A 20,563-nucleotide genomic window follows, 5' to 3' on the forward strand; every position below is an offset into this window, starting at 1 on the left:
TTGCCTTGTGCAAGTCGAGGTGCCATCTGTCTAATCACCTCTTGTACTCATTTTATTGCTCAGTATAATAAAATGGCTTAGCATTTCTTGTGTATCTGCTTATATTTCCGGTTTACATTATTATATGCTGTTCCACTGTTATTTTATCACTTCTGGGTTATTATATCATTTGCACATATTTGGTTGGAGTTTTTGCTGGGGTTTGAGGAATATTCTGGGTTAGGAATATTACAGTGGTATCAGAGCATAGATCTGGCTCAGCCTGTGGAGCTAGCAATCTATGACACCAGGGGAAAAACCCTACATTTGTTACAGAGGTGGGAGGTATAGAGGACACTAGACTTAGGTTGGAGAATACCTATGGGGAGGGAGACTGTGTTCCTGTGGTGGATGCAGAACAGGTGGAGCCTGTGGTAGACGCAGAACAGAGAGAGCCAGTAGTGGACGCAGAACAGATGGCCGATGAGGACGGGAAGAGATTTGCGGATATGCTCCTCAAATCAGTGCAGGATTTGTCGAGGCAGATTGAGGTGATGGGGCAGAGATTCACGGCAGTAGAGGCTAGATAGCGTGAGAGCCCACGAGTTTTTCAGATTGGTGAGGGATTAGGTGCATCCCATCACTTGCCAGAGCAGTGTGATACTGCGCAACAGGTGGCCTCACATGCCCCTACACGCTCTACCATGCCCACTTTCTTAGGAGCAGACACGGGGGCCGTAGCCCAGTAGGAGGCAGAGCCCGAACATATGGGCGATTATTTTGCAGAGTACCAGGCCTATGGGTAGGAGTTCAGGGAAGCCCTCTCATTCAAAGATTTTGTTCAGCTCCAGCGGATAGCAGACCCCGCGACCATCACAAGGGGTACCGACATTACCATGATGGCGACACCCACCGTGCAGTGAGTAGATTCCACTTGCCTACGTTTGATGGCTCATCAAACAGTTCGGCAAAGTCTTGGGTGGAGAAGCTAGACATTTATTTCCAGCTTAACCAGATGTCGGAGGCAGAGGCCATCAAGGTGGCAACATTGCATTTGGATGGCGAGGCCCAGGATTGGTGGTTTCATGGGATGGTTACACTCGGGCACTCTACAGTGATGACATATGCTGAGTTTACTAGGAGATTGATGGAGCGATTTGACCGGAGGGATCCAGAGTAGCATTTTGTTGAGCTGACAAGGCTCAAACAGACAGGGAGCCCAAAGACCTACATTGCAGATTTCTTAAGGGTCTCCGTGATGGTGCCAGACCTATCCATGGCACAGAGGGTCTATATGTATGTTGAGGGGTTAGCAGAGCCACTTAGGGGTTTAGTCCGATCCACTAAACCAGCCACACTACGGGGCGTTATCAGCAGGACCCGGGACTTACATGATGTCTTACCCAAGACCCGGACACCTTAACCCCAGAGACCGACTTTTCAGTCTAAGGGGAAGGATGTGAGGATTCCTCCTCCAAAGGGGAATCCAGGACGAGTACAGCTTGACGACGATGCCAGGAGAGAGCTGAAGAAGAAGCGGTTGTGCTTCACCTGTCAGGAGCCATGGGCACCAGGACATAGATGTGCTGCTGGCAAAGCACATTTTATTGAGGTCTTCTCCGAGAGCAGTGGAGAAGAGGATGACGAGGAGGATGTGGAGGCAGGAGATAGCCATGCCATACAAGGACCTTTGCCACCTCCACCACCAGCAGCAGGCGGTGCATCTTTTGCACCCATCGGAGGGGCCCTTGCAGCGTTGTGGGGAGTTCCCAAGTATCTGACGCTGCGTGTACGAGGGACAGTACGTGGCCAACGCGTATCAGTTTTGGTTGACAGTGGGGCAACCCACAACTTCATCGATGCACAGATGGTTGAGCGGAGAGGTATTCAGACAGAGAGCTTCGATGGGTTTTTAGTATTGGTCCCAGGAGATCAGACCATGATGTGTGCTCGTTATGTTCCAGAGCTTTCAGTGACGATGGGCACCTACACATTGACTAACCACTTTTTCGTGGTCGATATTCCGGACACCAACATGATACTGGGTGTTCAGTGGCTTATTACTCTAGGGAAGGTCATGGCGGATTGGAAGACCCTGGAGATGGAATGGGATGATGAGAAGACAGGGAGGCATGAGAAGATACGGGGACAACACATATATCCGCCTCAGACTGTGTCAGCTCATCGGATGGAGGCAGTCTTCCAAAAGGGAGACATAGAGTGGGTAGTGGAGCTGCGTGCATCAGAGGCAGGGCCTACAGGGCAGATGGTACATCCAAAGATCCAGTCCATCCTTGATCGGTATGCCATAGTGTTTGGAGAGATTCCACCAGGATAGCCACCGGATCGGGGGTTTGAGCACACTATCGAGCTTAAGCAGGGCATCCAGGCAGTGATCACCACCCCCTATAGGCACCCTAAGACCTATCGGGACGAGATTGAGCGGGCTATCCAAAAGTTGCTGGCCCTTGGGCACATTCGATCGAGCACGAGTCCTTTTGCTTCTTCTGTGGTGTTGGTGAAGAAGAAGGACGGTACGTTGAGGATGTGCATTGACTACAGGGACCTGAATAAGAAGGCCTTGAAGAACAAGTACCCCATACCCAGGATCGATGAGTTGATGGACGAGTTGAGAGGGGCACGTTTCTTCTCAAAGATTGATTTGAGATCGAGGTATCATCAGATTTGTGTGAGGGAGCAGGACATTCCCAAGACCGCCTTCAAGGGCCACTATGGGCACTTTGAGTTCTTGGTGATGCCTTTTGGGCTCACCAACGCCCCAGCTACATTTCAGTCCTGCATGAATCACATCTTCTGTAGTCACTTGAGGAAGTTTGTGTTGGTATTCTTCGATGATATTCTCATTTACAGCAGGACTTGGGAGGAGCATCTCCAGCACATTGAGACAGTATTGCATATCTTACAGGAGCAGTAGTTCTATGCGAAACTCTCCAAGTGTGAGTTTGGATTGACAGAGCTGTTGTATCTGGGACACATCATAGGGGTGGACGGAGTGAGGGTCCACAAGGAGAAGATCAGGGCCATCAGGGAATGGCCAGAGACGAGAAATGTGACAGAACTTCGAGGATTCATTGGCATTTGCACTTACTACCGGAAGTTCGTCAAAGGTTTCTCATAGCTTGTTGCACCCCTGACAAATTTGACGAAGAAGGGGGCATTTAGTTGGTCCGATACAGCGCAACGAGCCTTTGACAGGCTCAAGGAGGTTATGAGCAGTTGCCCAGTGCTTGCGTTGCCAGATTTTACGCAGCCATTTGTCTTGGAGTGTGATGCGTCGGGGGAGGGGATCGACGCAATATTGATGCAGGGAGGTCACCCTATAGCATTTGAGAGCCGGAAGCTCCTTCCGCACGAGAGGTTGTATTCCATATACGACAAGGAGATGCTGGCCATCATGCATGCATTGGCTAAGTACCGGCAGTATTTGGTAGGCAACAGGTTCAGGGTGAGGACTGATCACAACAGCCTCAAGTTCTTTCTGGAGCAGAAGTAGCTACAGGAGAGGCAGCAGAAGTGGATCAGTAAGATCCAAGCATATGACTTTGACATTGAGTATGTCAAGGGTAAGAACAACGTGGTAGCAGATGCCCTTTCACGTAGACCAGCCACGTTGTCTCTTATGAGCTTGGATACAGACTGGAGGGCTCGACTCTTAGTAGAGTACTCCAAGGATAGGTTTGCATGTGAGGTTCTGGATGGGCAGGTGGCAAACGACAGGTACAGGGTGATCGATGAGATCATCTATTACAGGGACCGAATCTTCTTGACTGAGGGGTCTCAGCTCAAGAAGAAGATACTCCAGGCATCACATGATTCACCGTTGGCAGGACATCAGGGGTTTACCAAAACCTACAGGGCCATTAGGGAGAGGTTCTCATGGAAGGGCCTCAAGGAGGATGTACTCCGGCACATTCGGGAGTGCGATGTTTGCCAGAGGAACAAGGGAGAGATGAGCCATCCCGCGGGATTATTGCAGCCTCTTCCCATTTCGGAGGGGAAATGGGAGAGTATTTTGATGGACTTCATCATAGGTTTGCCCACGGTACAAGGCAAGGATTGCATTTTTGTTGTCGTTGACCGACTGACAAAGTGCGCACACTTTTTTGCCATATCTGCACACTATACAACAGCGCAGGTGGCTGAGCTGTTCTTTAGAGAGATCTTCAGGCTACATGGTCTTCCTAAGACCATCATCAGTGATAGGGACAGCCGTTTCATGGGCGGGTTTTTGCAGGAGCTTTTCCGGTTGGTGGGGACGGAGTTGACACCGAGTACCAGTTATCACCCACAGATGGATGGGCAGACAGAGATAGTTAACAAGTGGCTGGAGGGCTACTTGTGTAACTATGTCAGTGGGCAGCCACGAGCATGGTTGAGGTGGCTGCATCTAGGGGAGTACTGTTACAAATTACAATACTTCACATCACATGTCCATTGGTATGTCACCATTCTATGCTTTATATGGATATCATCCTTTATCTTTTGCTGACATGATGTTTGGTGATAGCAAGGCTCCCAGAGCCAAGATGTGGATCCAAGAGAGTCAGGATATTCTCCGAGCTCTCAAGGATAACATGGCTACAACACAAAACCAGCAGAAGTTGTATGCCGACAGGGGTCGGGTGGAGAGACAATTCGAGGTAGGGGACATGGTTTACCTACGATTACAGCCATACCGATAGTCATCACTAAAACAAAAGGGGGCTGAGAAGCTTAAGCCCCGCTTTTATGGGCCATACAAGGTGATACGCAGGATGGGACAGGTCGCATATGAGTTGGAGCTGCCCCAAGGCAGCAAGATTCATAACATTTTTCATGTATCATGCCTGAAGAAGGCATTGGGGCAGCAGGTGACCGTGACAGATGAGCTACCACCCATGGATGATGAGGGGCATTTGGTATTGCAGCCGGAGGCTATCATTGACACTAGGGAGAGGCAGCTGCAGAGCAGGACGGTCCGAGAATTCTTGGTGAGGTGGAAGAATTTGCTGGATGAGGATGCCACTTGGGAGAGTGAGAAGATCTTACAACATCCATCACTTCAGTTGCTTGAGGACAAGCAACATTTTGTCGGGGGAGATTGTAATATTCCTAATTAGCTATGGCTAATTGGAATATTCGATTTTGTTCAATTTTTGCCTTATATAGTTATTTGTAAATAAAAAGTGAGGAAGGGAGAACATAACTCACTTTAGAATAAAAAGTCACTTCCTAGGTAGCACAACGTTGTGACTTAAAGGGGAGCCAAGGGGGTCAAAGGGGGGACGCAGAAATGGAGCCCACGCAGACACATGGAGGAACTGCGCAGGAGGAAAAGAACATGTGGCAAGAAGGGAATCACGCAGGAGGAGGTGAGCCTAAGGATTGTGAAAGGCAGAGGCTATAAAATAGATAGGAACCCCCTCATTTTGGATCATTCAGTTATGTGCATTTTGATCTAGTCGTTTCGACTTCTGAGCACGCTGGCTGTTTAGCTGTTTAGTTTTTTGTTATCTGCGCTTTTTGGGTTTATGGAAAATTCATTTTTTTTTTTTTTGCGGCCCTAATCTATCTTTTCTGCTGTCCACAATTTGCTGGCTGCAGCTTCTCCACCCTCGAAAATGCTCTGGCAACCCTCCTTCCATTATCTCTGCATTGTTGTCCCCATCGATCCCCATCGAAACCCTTAACTCCTCCGCCTACCCAACCAAATGATGCCTTATCCTTCTCACAACTCCACCTCTCTCTTTGCGTCTTCCGCTGCAAACTGGCTACCGAAACCCTGCCTCACAGCTGTATCCACCTCCTTCGTCGACCTGCAATAAAATCTCGCTCCTTCAAACTGCATCGATTTACAACTCCCTTCTTTCACATCCCTTACTCTTCTCCTCTGCTCCTTCGCGTCCCAAACTGTGTGTTCTTCCCTCATCTTCCGTCTTCCCTTCTCTGCGTTTCCTCAAGCCTGCACCCCTTTTCTTCCTCCTCATCGATTTGTAGCTCCTCATCGTGGCTCCCTGCTTACTACAACTCCAATGCTGCTATCGCTCCATCGACTTGTCTCAACTTGTCGCCGTCAACTGCGTTCCTTGTTTCCTTCCGTCGACCTGCATAAAACAAACCAAACATTTCGATTCCTTTCTTTTATTTTTATTTTCGTTTGGTCTTCGCCTTAGGTATTTAGTTAGGGTTTTAGGGTTAGTTCTTTTCTTTTTCTTTTTTTGGGTTTCATTTAAAAAAAAAACTTTGGTTACATTAGATTTGTTTCAATTAAAATGCGATTTTCTTTTTTCTTAATTTGTTTTATTTTTATTTGATTTTCATTTTTGTTTTAGTTTCTTATGATTTTCTTTTGATATTTGTTTCGATTTCCTCTCTTTTATTTTTTTTATTTTGATTTTCATTTAAAAAAACATTCAAAAAACATAAAAATTTCTAAAATTTAAAAATTTAAAAAATATATATATATATATATATATATATATATATATATATATATATATATATATATATATTTTTTTTTTTTTTTTTTTAAGTGACTTTAAAATTGAGAATGAAATAAATTAAAGGTGGATTTGCGCTTTCACATTAAATATTTTTAATGTGGCCTATGGCCCATTAAAAATTTAATTTATTAACCCTTTGATTTAGTTTGATTTCTTCATTTACCACATTAAAATTATTGCCTAAGGAATAATTAAAATTCTAATTTAAAATTCCTTGGTGTTTTTGGTGATTAAATGCAATTTTTGTATTTCTCTATTGTCAAGTGTGATTAATGTTTTAAAAATTATATTGGCGATAGGAGAAAGATAATTAATTCTAGATTTGGGTTATTGAAGAAGATCATTTTTAATTTAGAATCATTGTTTAGCATTTAATTTTCATAAGTCTTCATGGGATTTAATTGTTAGAAATATTGCAGTTGTTCATGATCGTCGCTTTGCCACATATATAAATTACTTGAGATATCTTGTTTTTGTTCAATTTATGGTTAATCGAATACTAAGGCACTGGTCTATAATCATTTCTATCCTGTGGTTGTGTCTTGTGTTTAATCTATTCATCTCAGTTGAGCAAGATTTGTTCTAAATTCATCAGGTTGTCCATCTTTAGGTCTCCTAGAGCCTGTGTTTCACAGGCTATTGTCATCCATTCACCTTAGGGACTACCCCTCTTGACTTGTCTAGGAGAGAGCCTAAACGGAGTAAGGATTACAGTGACAACCCTTACTCTGAACATTGTCGCGGTGCCTAGACACTTTGTGCGACATCAAGCGAAACACTTCCTTGGTACCCATTTTCTCAACACAGCTTAAATAGAGGAACTATTTTGGTGACATTAAATAGCCTTTCTTAGTTCCCTCTAAGATTGCGCTCGTTGTTAGGGCTTTATAACTCATGTGCCATTTTGGGTGGTACACATCTTATTATTGTTATGCATCTACAAAATTTGGGTTTTGATATTGACAATTGTTCTTCTTGAATTATTCTGAACTCATATGTAAGATCTATACTTGAAATTCATAAGATACATTTTTTTTGCAAAATGCTGCATATATTACTTATACAATAAAGAAGTACATAATGGAATAAATAATTACATCGCACGAACAACGGGGGTACCAGGAAAAGTTGGCAGAAAGAAGATGCCATTTTACTTCTAATATACCATTATCAATTGCCATAAGAGTTTCAGAATATAGCTTAGTCTAATTGACTAAACACTGTATTTTCTTTGCCTGCAGATTTCAGGATATTAGTGGTTTAAAGTACATTGTACAGAGTGGGTTGGATGCCCTGGAGAACTTAAGAAAAGCTTTAGTTGATCGTCTTTTGGATGTTGATAAGATGATGGACAACCCCAGTGATGCAGATATTGAGCGTGTTCGAAGCTGCTCAAATTGCCAAACAACTGATGGTGGCCTTTTATGTTTACACTGTGAAATGGATGAGTTATTTCAGGTATTTTACTTTTCTGAAGGTAATGGCAACAGTGTTTTTTACTGCAGGTATGATTGTTGCTTTTCATTTTTTGTATGGGCATAATGGTTTTGATGTTAACCCTTGTTACTAATGGTTTAAAATCATGTCCATTCGAAATTATAATCATGGGTTGTCTCCCTGCAGGTGTATGAAAATAAGCTCTTTTTGCTGAGGGTAGGAGATGATGGGGGTGCTGTTATATCTGCTGAAGAAGCATTGAATTTGCGAAAGCAAAGAGCAGCATTGAATAAGTTCTTTGGAGGTTTATCTCTAGAAAAGGATAGAAAAAACAAAGATGTTTCTGAAACAAGCACCACCACTAAGAGTGGAAGGCAACGGCAAAATAAGGGCCATGTACAGGTAAATCCCACCAATTCAAATTCCACTGTACATTTCTACCTGCTTCATTTTGCAGAGTAGGTTTGCATGAAGGGTAGAGTTCTATTAGAATGATTATGCAGGGAGAGATGAGCACAGTGGAAAAGATGTAACTAAATTAGTGATAACTACCAGATATTGAGCATTGATGCTGTAATACACTCTTTCTTTGTATTCAATCTTGACATTTCAGGTTTTATAAATATGAAAATTGAGTTTTCTAGGGGTTGAAGTGTCTAAAAATATGGTGCTGAAAGTATTCTTTGTCTGAAGTAGTTCTTTAGTCCTATCTTTTCAGACATGATTCTTTAATACATTAAAAGAACAATCAGGGGATGTACCTTTGCCATTGCTGACAGATAAAAGAGACAATTTTCAGGTAATTAGTTGCACCCATCATAATCATTTCCTCTTGCTATCCAACAAATAAAATGAAAAAGAGATAATATTGTTCAACTGTGACATTATGTTTCATATTTTAGGATGGAATTACAGCATAACACAGTCAAATGTGATGATGATTGCTTTGACTTCAAACATCTAATACAGAGTTGCTAGAAGCAAGAAGCTGGAAACTTGTCAACTATCTACCTTCTTTTAACAGAGTTGACTTGAATGATTGGCTGAAATTAATGAAACGACCAACATGTTTAAATTAACTTATATTAGATGGCTCATTAATTCTGTGCTTTGCTTCTTTTAAGCCTCTGCATCACCTCTTTCTTTGTGATGTGGTTCAAGATTTGTATTTTCTTCTTCTATTTTTTTCTTCCAAAATCTCCTGTTTCCCTTATTTTGAATTTCTTGTAGAAAACCAGGGGAAACATATCCGATACATTAATTTCAAAATTCTTGACCATATAACCTTAGACCACTCAAACTAAAAAAGGAAAGGAATTAAAAATATATCTTATAAGAAGAAAAAAAGGTGAGTTTTCTCTCTCTCTCTCTCTTAAGGGATAAAAGGATTTTCTTCTAAATTAAATTGTTCAAAGGGTGAATGGTCACTTGACTCTCTCGTCCAAGCATACTGAAGATGGGATTTGCTACAGAAGCTCGAAATGTCGAATACAACTCTTCTACATGCTTTAAAATTGAGTCTTTCTTTATCTTACCTCCCAAACCTGCACATTAAATGGTAAGCCCTAAATCACAAGTGCCGCCTTATGGGAACTAAGAGGGGTTGTTCATTGTCACGACAACAATGCTGTTACTTTAGGCCGACTCTCTTCTGGCACAAGTCAGGTATCCCTAGAAGGTGTATGATAAACCTTGAAAGTAAATGGATGTTTCGACCAAGACTAATGGCTATCCAACTTGGGCAAAGGGAGTGAAAAAAGAAAACTAAGAGGGTTGAAAATAGATGAATGGGGACAGTGAGTAGTGCTGTCTCTACATGTAAAATCCCACCTATTGATGCTTGATTAGATTGCTGGAGAATTAACATATTGTAGGTCCCTACAAAGGTGCTCTACTTATGCACATGCTGAGACAATAAATTGAGATCCTACTTAAAGTTGAAAATACAGTGTACACTTTCAAAGAAATGTCATAACAATAATGATTCAACCTGAATGTAAAAACAACAAGAGAGTTAAGTAGGAACTAGGAAGCACCTCATGCAATGTTCTTCTTCAATGACAGAACTTCCCTGTTTTGGAGCCCTTATTGCAGCAGAATTAGAAGTAATTTCCAGCAATATTAATCATTAACATGGATGAAAAATGAAGCCACACTTGTATAGAAACCCCTAGATTCATATTGCCTTCATAGGATGCTCAGTTAGGTTCATAGAGGGCATCTCCCGCAAAATCCAAGCATCATAAAGAATGGAGAGAGAAAATCCTTATATAGATTTGAGCTCCATCTTGTTAAATGAAGTTAGAGGAGGAAGGGTTCTGCCATATCTAGTAGGTGCACTAAATTTGGCAGAGGACCCACAAGTGGGGCCAAGGCGCAATTTACCTTTCTCTATTTGTTTTTGAGTTAGGACAATTTAAATTTTCTTGTAGTCAAAATTTAGATCGATCTCAGCCATCAAAGGAGATCTAATCTTGGCCATTCGTGTTAGTGGTGGGCCCAAGTCGAATTTTAAGAGGGAAAAAGGGCGCAAAATTTGGTCATTATGCATGAGAGAACTTGGTGGCAGAGATGCAACAAGAAGAGAACACTTCAACCCAAGGTTTCAGCAAACGAGGACTTCAGATCAGTGCAGAATCCTAATACAGGCAGAAAGAGAGGCTGTTACAACTTTAGATCTTTTCCAGCCAACGTATACTTTAGCCAGGCTGCATTCAATGCGTAGAAGAGGCCATGTTCAGGCTGTACGAAGCTGTAGAAAATCATATAGTGCGTAAACTGGTTGGGTTGAGAGGCTGAGAGAGGGTGTATCAGCGTGTTGAGGAGTTTGCAGAGACAAGGGAAGTCTTCCCTTCATTGTAAAATTTTCTGAACAATATTTTGTTGAAATAGCCTAATAGAAGCCACCTAGTTTGTAGGTTTTCCCTAGTTGGGTTTTCCTGGGTAAAATTATTGTGTATTGTTTTTATGGTGTGCTTGTCTTCATATATTCCTTTTGTTTTCCGTTGCATGCAAGTTAGAAAACTTAGCATATTTGTGGGTTAAAAGTTAATGTTTAGATTTTTGTTCATCACTGGGTTTTAACAAACTAACATGGTATCAGAGCTTTGTCCCTGAGTGAAGACCAACACCGTGCTTTCAACCCAGGAACATGTTAAGGCACAAAGGGGAGGCGTAGCAAAGCTGAAGGGTTGTGCTAGGGTTTCTAACAATGTGGCCAAGGGGTTTAACCTACAGAGTGCAACTATCGCCAGTAAACCAATGCACTAGGGTTTCTGGACAAGTTCGACTAGCAAGATGTCGTACCAAGGTTTGAGACCAGAGCAGTGTTTGTTGGGAGCAACATTTTTCTGCTCATGGAAGGAGAGAATTACTGTGGTGCTAGAGGAGTAGAGTGTGAAGGAGTTTGTGGAGAACAAACCAGCTACACCATCTGACCCCCAACATTTGGCTTAGCACAACAAGAATGATGCCTATGGCTACACAAACTAGCAGGCCTAGTAAATAGGCCAAAGCTAGAGGGCATAACAATAATTTGGGACAAAAGTCCACTGTCACCACACCCTATGCCCCCTTCTCTTCTTTGATTTTCACCAATGGGAGGAGTCCTAGTAATGTCACTTGTGGTTAATGTGATGTGTCTATATTGAGGTCCAAAGTGAGGCAAGGATGGCTCATTTAGTGGAAAAGTTCAATTAAAGTGTGAGCTTTGGGAGAAGATAGGATGACTTTCGATGAAAAACCCCTTGAGAGAAATATTATATGAGACCTAGGGTTGAGATATTTGACAAGGTAGGAGTTCATCCACAGTCAAGATATTCAAGAGAAAAGGTTTTGAATGATGTGCTACTAAGGTACAAACCTTCAAGAAATCCCTAAGTTGAAGGATAACACCTAGGGTTCCCACTTGGTACGATGGATAGGGCATCAATTATCTTGAGATTTAACTATGGGAATGACCTCAATTCAGGAGGAGAGCTAGAAGAAACACCAACACAAAAACCTGTCCAGACAGTTCTTTAAAAGCTCTTCCCTATTGAAATTTGCACCAAACCCTAGGGAGGCTTCCTTATCCTTAAAGGGACGAAGAAAAGAGGGAAGAAAGAGGTGAAAAGAATGATGTTTCGTTGAGTTAATGTGATCATCAAGGATCTAGGACCAGTGCCTAGCAGATTGGGAAGATTGGAGTAAAAAATGATCTTGATTTAGTAACTTCACTTTTCAAGGAGGCCTAAAGAAGAAGCTTCACTATTTATGGATGCAACTACACGACAACTTTACACTTTTATACTTTGATGGCAATTGTTATGGAGTTTCAAGGATGCAAATGCAAATTATCCTCTAGGAACATTCATTCATTCATCATCTTATGAGTAACACATGCAAAAATTCTCCAATAGTATCAAGGCCTTAAACAATTTTTCATGAATTAGGGCACAATAATAACCATAAGACAAAAATTCCATGCATTAGACATTCATTAATTCAGAAATATAGCATTAAAAGGCACTTACAAGAAAATTAAGAGTATATCCATCAACAAGAATGCCAAAGAGAATCTCCAAGAAAGATAGCGAAAATTTCCAAATGTCAAAATGCATTAGGATCAAGGTTACTTGGGAGTGGAAGTGAAAACGGGGAGTCGGAGTGGGAGCGACATTTTCAGAAGCTTGTGGTTTGGGAGCGAATCGGGGAGTGAATTTTTATGTAATATATATATTTTTTATATTTTGATGCATATATGCCAACAAAAGCATGTAGAATGATGAATTAGATATAAAAAGCATAAAAACATAGATTGAACCATATAACATCAATCATCTAGAAGTTATAATCTTCATCAACCATGTCCACAAGTTAGTAACATACAACATATTGAGTCTCATGATTCATCAATCTTAAAGTTTCAAGCTTTCAAATTCAATATATAACAGTTATCATCATTGATCACCAAAGTTGTACTTGTAAGCTAAGTGTAACCAATACAACTAGGAATATCTAACATGAAATGAAACAACTTTCAACTTTCACGAAGCATCATATTCATAATTCATTACCAATGGGTTATAATTTCCAACTTCAAACTTCAAACTTAAATTGTCATATATTGTTTACAAAAAATATCATAATAAATATGAAAGAGTCAACAATTATTAAAACTACTAGAAACTAGAAAAGATAAGTAAACCTATGATCTATAGCTTCCTCTTCCCATGAGAAATGTCTAATTTCTGAGTAGGTCGTGGTGGTCTTCTAGGAGTCTTCTCTCACATAGTCGCACGACCAGAACCAGAAGGCACATGCTCTCCACGTGAGGATGTAGATGGAGGCGGCGACACCAAAGGAACAATAGTTGGAATTTTAGCACTGGCACTGCTATTAGATGGTGGGGGTGGTATGGTTGTTGTTGCTTCATCATCATCTCTCAAAAGTGCTGCTTCCAATTCTTCAAGATGTATAGTACCATCTTCCAAATTATCGTCCTTTGGGTGGTTGTCCCAAATTTTATATGTTGGATCCTCATAAGCCCGATCACAATAATGACTCAACAACCTCAAGTTGTAGTGCACATAAACCAAGCTTTTTGCTCGATTTTCATTGAGTCTGTTTCTTCTCACATTATGTATGAAGCTGTAGGTGCTCCAACACCTCTCTATAGAAGAAGTATTTACAACCTGTGAGAGAACATTTTTTGCCAATTTTGGCAAAAGTCCCATGCCGCCATATGCTTCCCACCATGTGAGAGCATCAAATTTGTCTCTATCTTCCATTGCATGCAAAGAACCAAACATACTAGTTAAATTGAAGTATTTTCCTAATTCAAGACGCAGATTAGCACACTCCTCCTTGTCAGTTTCTAACTTGTCTAATGCTTCCATGTATCCTTTAGATACCTCTGGATTTGTATGGGGTTTGATCCTAACCCCACCCCTAGGTGCAGGTTGGCCCAATCAAGATGGAGAGTAGTATTTTGGCATAAGGATATACGCCAAGGCATGTAGTGGAACATTAAGTTTATTCCACCGTGCACACACAAAATTGTGAATCACTGTATACAAGTTGGGATCATTTTCCTGAACAATATCTTTTATTTGCCCCAACATGCTATCCATCTTCTCATACGCCTTCCCAATCACTGGTTTATCTGTATATGCAAAATGAATCATGCTGTAAATGGGCTTGGTGAATTGCAATACTTCCCTCACACGTGCCCAAAACAGACCATCAAGAGCGGTCTCCTCCACCTGTTCAAAACCTTGCTTGTCAACTGCATTTGGAGCCCTGTCCTTTAATACTTGCTAGTGTTGACTTGATACCATGCTAGCCAATGACTCTCTTACCTTGAAAAGGTGCCTGAAGGTGAGATAATAGCTAGCAAATCCAGTCTTGCAATCTTTAATAGCTCCAATCTTGAGTGACTGCGAAAAAGCCCATGGGTATTACTATGATTTGTATTTTATCATTTTTTCCTCTCTTGTACAAATCAACAATCCATTTGTATTGTTGGTTTTTGTTCTTAATAATATCATTCATCAAAAGGTTCATTGTGTGAACCAAACACCCAGACCACAATATGTTGGGGTATTTATCCTCAATAATTGCTCCCGCTGCCTTACAATTAGCAACATTATCAGTGATGACTTGGATGACATTGTATGGCCCAATACGTTCAATTATTTCAAGTAATGGTTCTACAATGGTGATGCCGATCTTGAACTTCTTTGAGTAATCATATGCTGAAATGAAGATGGCTCCACTAACAAACACAACAAGAACACTTATCAATGACTTGCCTTTTACATTTTTCCATCCATCAAATACAATGACACCCCATGCTCATTCCAAGAATTTGTCATTTTACTCAAAGAATGTGCTATTTTTGCTTTTTTATGATCAAGTCGAATGATTCTAGCCTTGTCATACCCAAGGCTCTTGTATCCTTTGGGGTGATCATTTATGGAAGAAAGCATTTCATGCCAATAGAAACCCTAGTACCACCCTAGCACCCTAAAGTGTTTACAAGCACCAACCACCAAGAGGAGTCCCAGTAACAAATTCACTCATATAAGCACTTGTCCAAGTCAAGCTCGAGAATTTAATATCGTCTTGAATGGTAAAATGTCACCTAAGGATATTGGAAGTCTAGTTGTTGCAATTTGACTGGATTTTGGTTAAGTGCTAAGGATTGATGCATTGAGCAGTCTTCATTCTTGTAATTATTGATAAAAAATTTCTTCATATGTGCTCTTATTGTCGTTTCATGATTAGCATCCATTTATGAACCTTAGGCATCTCTTGAATATCTTTTTCACTATTATAATTGTTTTTAAGTAGAACTTATGGAATATTGAACTCGAATATCTATTATCTCTCTTTCCTGACATAGTGATAAATTACTCTCAAAGAGCATACATCCTATTTCCATTTGGTAATCGAGAAGTCATATCTTCTGAATTTGTCGCATGTTCTTGTTGATGAGATTGTCTTTTACTTGCTATTGTTAAGTACTTGTGGGCATAACTCGAAATATAATTGAAAAATCTCTGAAGCGATCTCACTCCAAGATTACTCACTCATCCATCTTGCATAAGCATCCTAAGTTAGTATTGCACCTAATAACTTACCTCCAAGCATAAGCTTGGTTGATGGACTTGTAGGGCCACCCTTCTCATCTAGCTTGAGGGCCTTAGCAACTCTTCGGTGGTTAACACGATGACCTTGCAGTCGTCAAACCCACAGTCTCCGCAACATCAGAGGTATCGAGTGATAGGAGCCTAACATAAGGTATCATTAATCACACCCTTGCTTGGTTCTTGTTGGCCTCCTTCTCACAACCTACCTTGGAGCCTAGCTTCAAAATAGTTAATGGAAGGTCATATTCAGATTAGGCATTTAAAAAAAAAAACCAAGATCCTTGCATCCCACCTAGGTCTTAGGATTTTCATTTCATATAGGTTGGTGAAGCATCCAAGCAACAATTGTTCATTCGGTTACTTGGTCTTAATTAAATAAGCAAGAGCTTTGACTCCATAAGGCACTGGTCTCGAATATTATATAATATAATCCCTAAAATCTTGCTAAATTTAACTAGGTAGCTAGGCCACTCCACTTTGTCCCCTGGACTCGTTGGTTCCCAACTTGTCCTTCATCATCTCACTTCCATAGGGTCTACCCCCCATAGCCTGCTGTTGGGAGAACCAGAACGGAGAGGTTGGGGAATCAAGGTGATAGCCCCAAACCTGAGTCGTCGTCGCAATGCTTGTACAATCTGAGCGACACCAAGCCTTAACTTTAAACTTAATACAAGCCTTATCTTGAACTCTTAATGAACTTAAACTAAATACTAGTCCTATCGAATTTAGCTGCTAGCTCTTGCAACCAATCTATAGTGTTATAAAATGACCATGGTACTCTTACTGCAAACGTAACTTGACTTCAAGCATGCAACATTCTAGAATTGTGTAATGATTAGTTTTGTATCCTTGGCTTGCTACAAAACTGTGTTACTTCAAATATTAATAACGTGATAACTCTTAAACAATAATGACATACCTAATCAACAACTTATTGCAACAAGATGAAGCCTCGCTCTTCCTGTAGTTGTTGAAGTCCAACCTTAAACAGGTAACGTCACTTGTTTGATCCTTTACTTCTTCTTCGCTGGTCTTGTAACAAAGTTCTAACCGCAAGTGTAGCCACCACAGGACCAAGATTGATAATGCCTTCCAAATTGTGTGGTTTTAGGACTGAGGTTATGTAGACCGCAAGAGTTTTTGCATAGACATAAATTTTTGCCTTGAACGAATGGATTTGCACTATTATGATACTTGGCTCAAGAACAATGCCTTTCGCTTAACCTGCAGTCTGTATTGTTCTTCATTCAAAGTTATAGTCCTATTGAAGGACCGAGACCCTGTATTACCCTTCGCTAGACTTGTAATAACCTTTTCTCAAAATTGCAAACCTGTAATATCATTCTTTGCTCAAAACGAACTGTTAATCACCTAAAAATATATGCCTTAGAGGTCTTTTGAAGTGGCCAAAGGTTTCATTAAAAATATTCATTCATTCCATGTCCTTGTGAGAGAGAAAAGGTCATACATTTATAGATTAGGAGGTTTCAACAAACATTGTAAGAGGGGCTTCATAAATGTTGGGGGAATTAATTACCTTATGATTGAAGAAAGATCCACGTCCCTTGAATTATATTGATGTTCATATATTTTTGACTATATTTTGACCATTTGGCCATCGAAGAGTTTTTAGATTAATTAATGGAGGGAATGTGATTTAATTGTTGGCTTTACAACCTAAGAATTATATCTTATGATGTGCAAAAATGCTAAGTGACCCTTAATTTAATTAATTACTAACTCTTATTAATATTTGTCTAGATTTTTTTTTTTTTTTTTAAATTCCACTAAAATTTTTGTTGGGCGTGGCCCAACTTGGTCCAAGTTTTGGGTAAAAGACCCTCCAAAAGGAGTGGACTGCGCGGAGCTGGCGAAGATATATTCATTGCGCAAAGTTTTAGGGCTTTGGGGATGGGATAAAGTCCTTATTTTGTAACGGGTATTAGTCTTTGTTTTGTGGATCCATGGTATGTAGACCATGGTTTTTGTAAAGATGAAACGTGTTTAAGGATGTGCAATACCTTAGCGAAAAAAATCAAGAATGTAATATCATAAGTGAATTTAATCTTTGTATTCACGTCTGTAGTCGGTAGTTTTGGGGAAGGCTCTGCAGCTGAGTGCACGGAGGCCTGGAAGAGTCTACTGCTGAGTGCACAGACCACCTGCAGCTGGGTGCGCAAGTCGAAGACGTATATGTACTGAAGATTTATATTAATAAAGAAGAACTTTTGGCGAAGAACTTTCTTATGCACGCGAAGTTATACGATCCATATAGATTAGAAGTAAACACACGGTGCCACTATGCGGATATCCCTTCGGTTGCAAAAGCCTCGTTCTGTAGCCTCTCGTAACTGCTTCGGGTGAGACTGCGATTTGCTTGCAGGTCATTGCCGAAAGGGCTAGTAGTTGAGGGTTTTGTTGGTGTGCAACACACTCTGAACTTGGGTCAAGCCCCCTCAGACCAACAAATGGTTTCGTTGTCAGGACTGGGATCTGCTTAAAGGGATATGATTTGGCGTCCGTCAAAGAAAGAACTCCAGGAGTGGGTCGAACAGAAAGAAAGAAAATTTGCAAAAAAAGAGAACAAAAACTCGCGTTTATCAACTGAAGCTTGGTTGTAGAGATATATCTTCGAAGATCAATACGATATTTTCTTTGGTTCATTCCACATTGAATTGCTTGAGTGGATATCTAAGTTAGCTGAGCATAAGACCTGTTTCAAAGGCGATGAACCTAAGGAGTGGAACCTTGATTTGATACAATGGCTTAAGAGAATCAATAACAGTATCTCAAGGGCTATTGATTTTTGGATCGATAGTATTTTTGGAGGATTTATCACTGAGTTCACGATCGACAAAATTGTGTCCTATAGCGAAGATGAACGAAGATTTTTCAAAGGGCCACGATGTAAGTTCTTAAATTCTCTAAAGCTCTGGATTAAGATGTTATTGTGTGAAAAGGGCATTCTGCAGATGCAGTTAGATTAATGTTTGGGCAAAGAAGAAATAAGTCGGAACCAAGAGCTATGCAAAATGGAAAACAATAAAGAATAGATTCGAAGAATTTTATTGAGGCTGACTATAGCCCTCTGTTAGGATCTGAGAGTGAAGAAGAAAGAAGTAACCCTACAACCTCGCGATATTCTCCCACCCATCCTGAAGGCGCATCGAAGTTAGGAGTTGAGAAGAATTAGGGTGTCTTTGGGATTCCCCATACATCCATCCCCTTCACACCCTACCCCCCTCCCCACACTTCCCCTACACCTCCACCTCGACCTCACCCCTCACCGAGCCCCCCGAGAAGAAGAATGGTTGATGACATTAAGTTACCTGTCTTTAGAGGACTGGGAACAAAGGACCCTGACCAGTTTTGGTTCGTAGCTGATGTAGTATGGACAGCAAGACAGATTAATAATGATGATGTAAAGAAGGCGCAGCTCGTCACGTTGTTGAGGGAGAGGGCGTTGACATGGTATATGAAATACTCCGCGAGTAAGCCGAATGCTACGTTTGATGAAATTAAGAAAGCCTTGGTAGCAGAATTTAAGAAGCCAAAATCAGAATCACAGTGTATCATGGAGCTAAAAGAGATCAAGCAAGCACCGATTGAATCTGTGTGGGAGTTAGATCAACGATTCAAGGTGTTGATGGGTCAAGTGAGCTTTGAGATACCCCCACAACAACATAAGGAATGGTTCATAGCCGTGTTACTGCCACATATTAGGTTACCATTGATGCAACAGAAGATCGCGATGCAAGCTGAAGCATTGGAGATTGCGATGAAGCTGGAAGCTTTGCCGGTTGGAGATACTCACACAGGAGTACAACAGATACAAAATTAACTAGCTACGTTGACCCTGGAATTGCAGGATTTGAAGAAGGGTAAAGAAGTCAGACCAGAAAGATCAGAAGTGTGGTGTATGAAATGCAAAGAAGAAGGTCATTATAAGGATCAATGCCTTGTGTTCAGAGATTATATTGCAAGTGGAGCGCCTAATCCAGTAAATCCAGGTCTGTGGTGTGAGATTTGTAGGACACGAGGTTAGCATCGCTCTGAAGACTGCTACCTATTACAAAAATATATACAGACCCCGAAGCAACTGTTTTGTAACTTCTGTAGATCAGTAGGCCATGATGAGAAAAATTGCTGAAGTTATGACTTAATGATGGAGCGCACTACTAATAGTTATAGACTACAAGCCGAAGGACACGCACATGAAGAGCAAGGCCAACATGCTGGTCGAGGAGGATTTCAAGGACGAGGAGGAGGAGGAGGAGCTAGTCGAGGACGAGGCCAGATTATCTATTATAACTGTGGACAGGCAGGAAACTTCGCAAGAGGCTGTAAGAAGTCGACGACAACCTGCAATTACTGTAAGTCTTTTGACCGTGTCATAGAAGAATGTCCTGTCCTTATTGCGAAGATGTAGGAGAAAAGAAACCAACAACCTGCAACAAATGTGTTGAAATTTCTAAGTCTATCCATTAGAAATTTTATCTGTATTCTTCTGGTTTATTTCTCCTACTTGTTAATTACAAACAAGTTATTTAAACATATAAGCATCAAAATAAACACAATACAGTCTCAACCATCTACAGATCAACAACTGAAATAAATAGCAAACACACAAGTGACACCGTTATTTTTGGACTTGTCCCTGGAAAAACCCAATGCGGGAAAGTCGGTGCAACAATTCTGACGGTTTATTTTATTATGCACTCTATCCTTGAATACAACTGGGTGCTAAACTGTCTCACCCGACAAAGAAAATAATCCGGCAGTAATACCTCTCTATTTGGAGGCGGATATTTAGAAAATCTGCCCCACGAAACCCTCTCCAACACCACTAAAGCATTGTGTCAGCCCTCTTGGCCTCTGCGTCAGCGTCAAACCCCTCTGCATCAGCCCTTTGAGGCACTGCGCAGCCTCTACGGCCTTTTGCGTCACTCCTGTTGCCCTCTGCGTGGATGACGCAGGCCCTTCTGGCTCTGCTCTGTCTTTGCTGGGCTC

At 41.1% G+C, this 20,563-nt stretch overlaps 1 protein-coding gene across 5 annotated transcripts in view; it reads left to right on the forward strand.

Moving 5' to 3' along the window:
* The window catches only part of LOC149158008 (uncharacterized), a 413,335-nt gene that overhangs the window by 128,496 nt on the left and 264,276 nt on the right, over positions 1-20,563 (forward strand). For all 5 annotated transcript variants that reach the window (XM_089436086.1, XM_089436084.1, XM_089436088.1 and 2 more), the window contains exons 13-14: positions 7,724-7,940; positions 8,106-8,321. In XM_089436086.1, the coding sequence (XP_089292212.1) occupies positions 7,724-7,940; positions 8,106-8,321 (433 nt within the window). The remainder of the gene's footprint in view (positions 1-7,723; positions 7,941-8,105; positions 8,322-20,563) is intronic.

Source organism: Pinus tabuliformis, chromosome 5_2, assembly GCF_031772625.1.
Source record: "Pinus tabuliformis cultivar Carrire ecotype Pingquan chromosome 5_2, CPIR1, whole genome shotgun sequence".
Lineage (NCBI taxonomy): Eukaryota > Viridiplantae > Streptophyta > Pinopsida > Pinales > Pinaceae > Pinus > Pinus tabuliformis.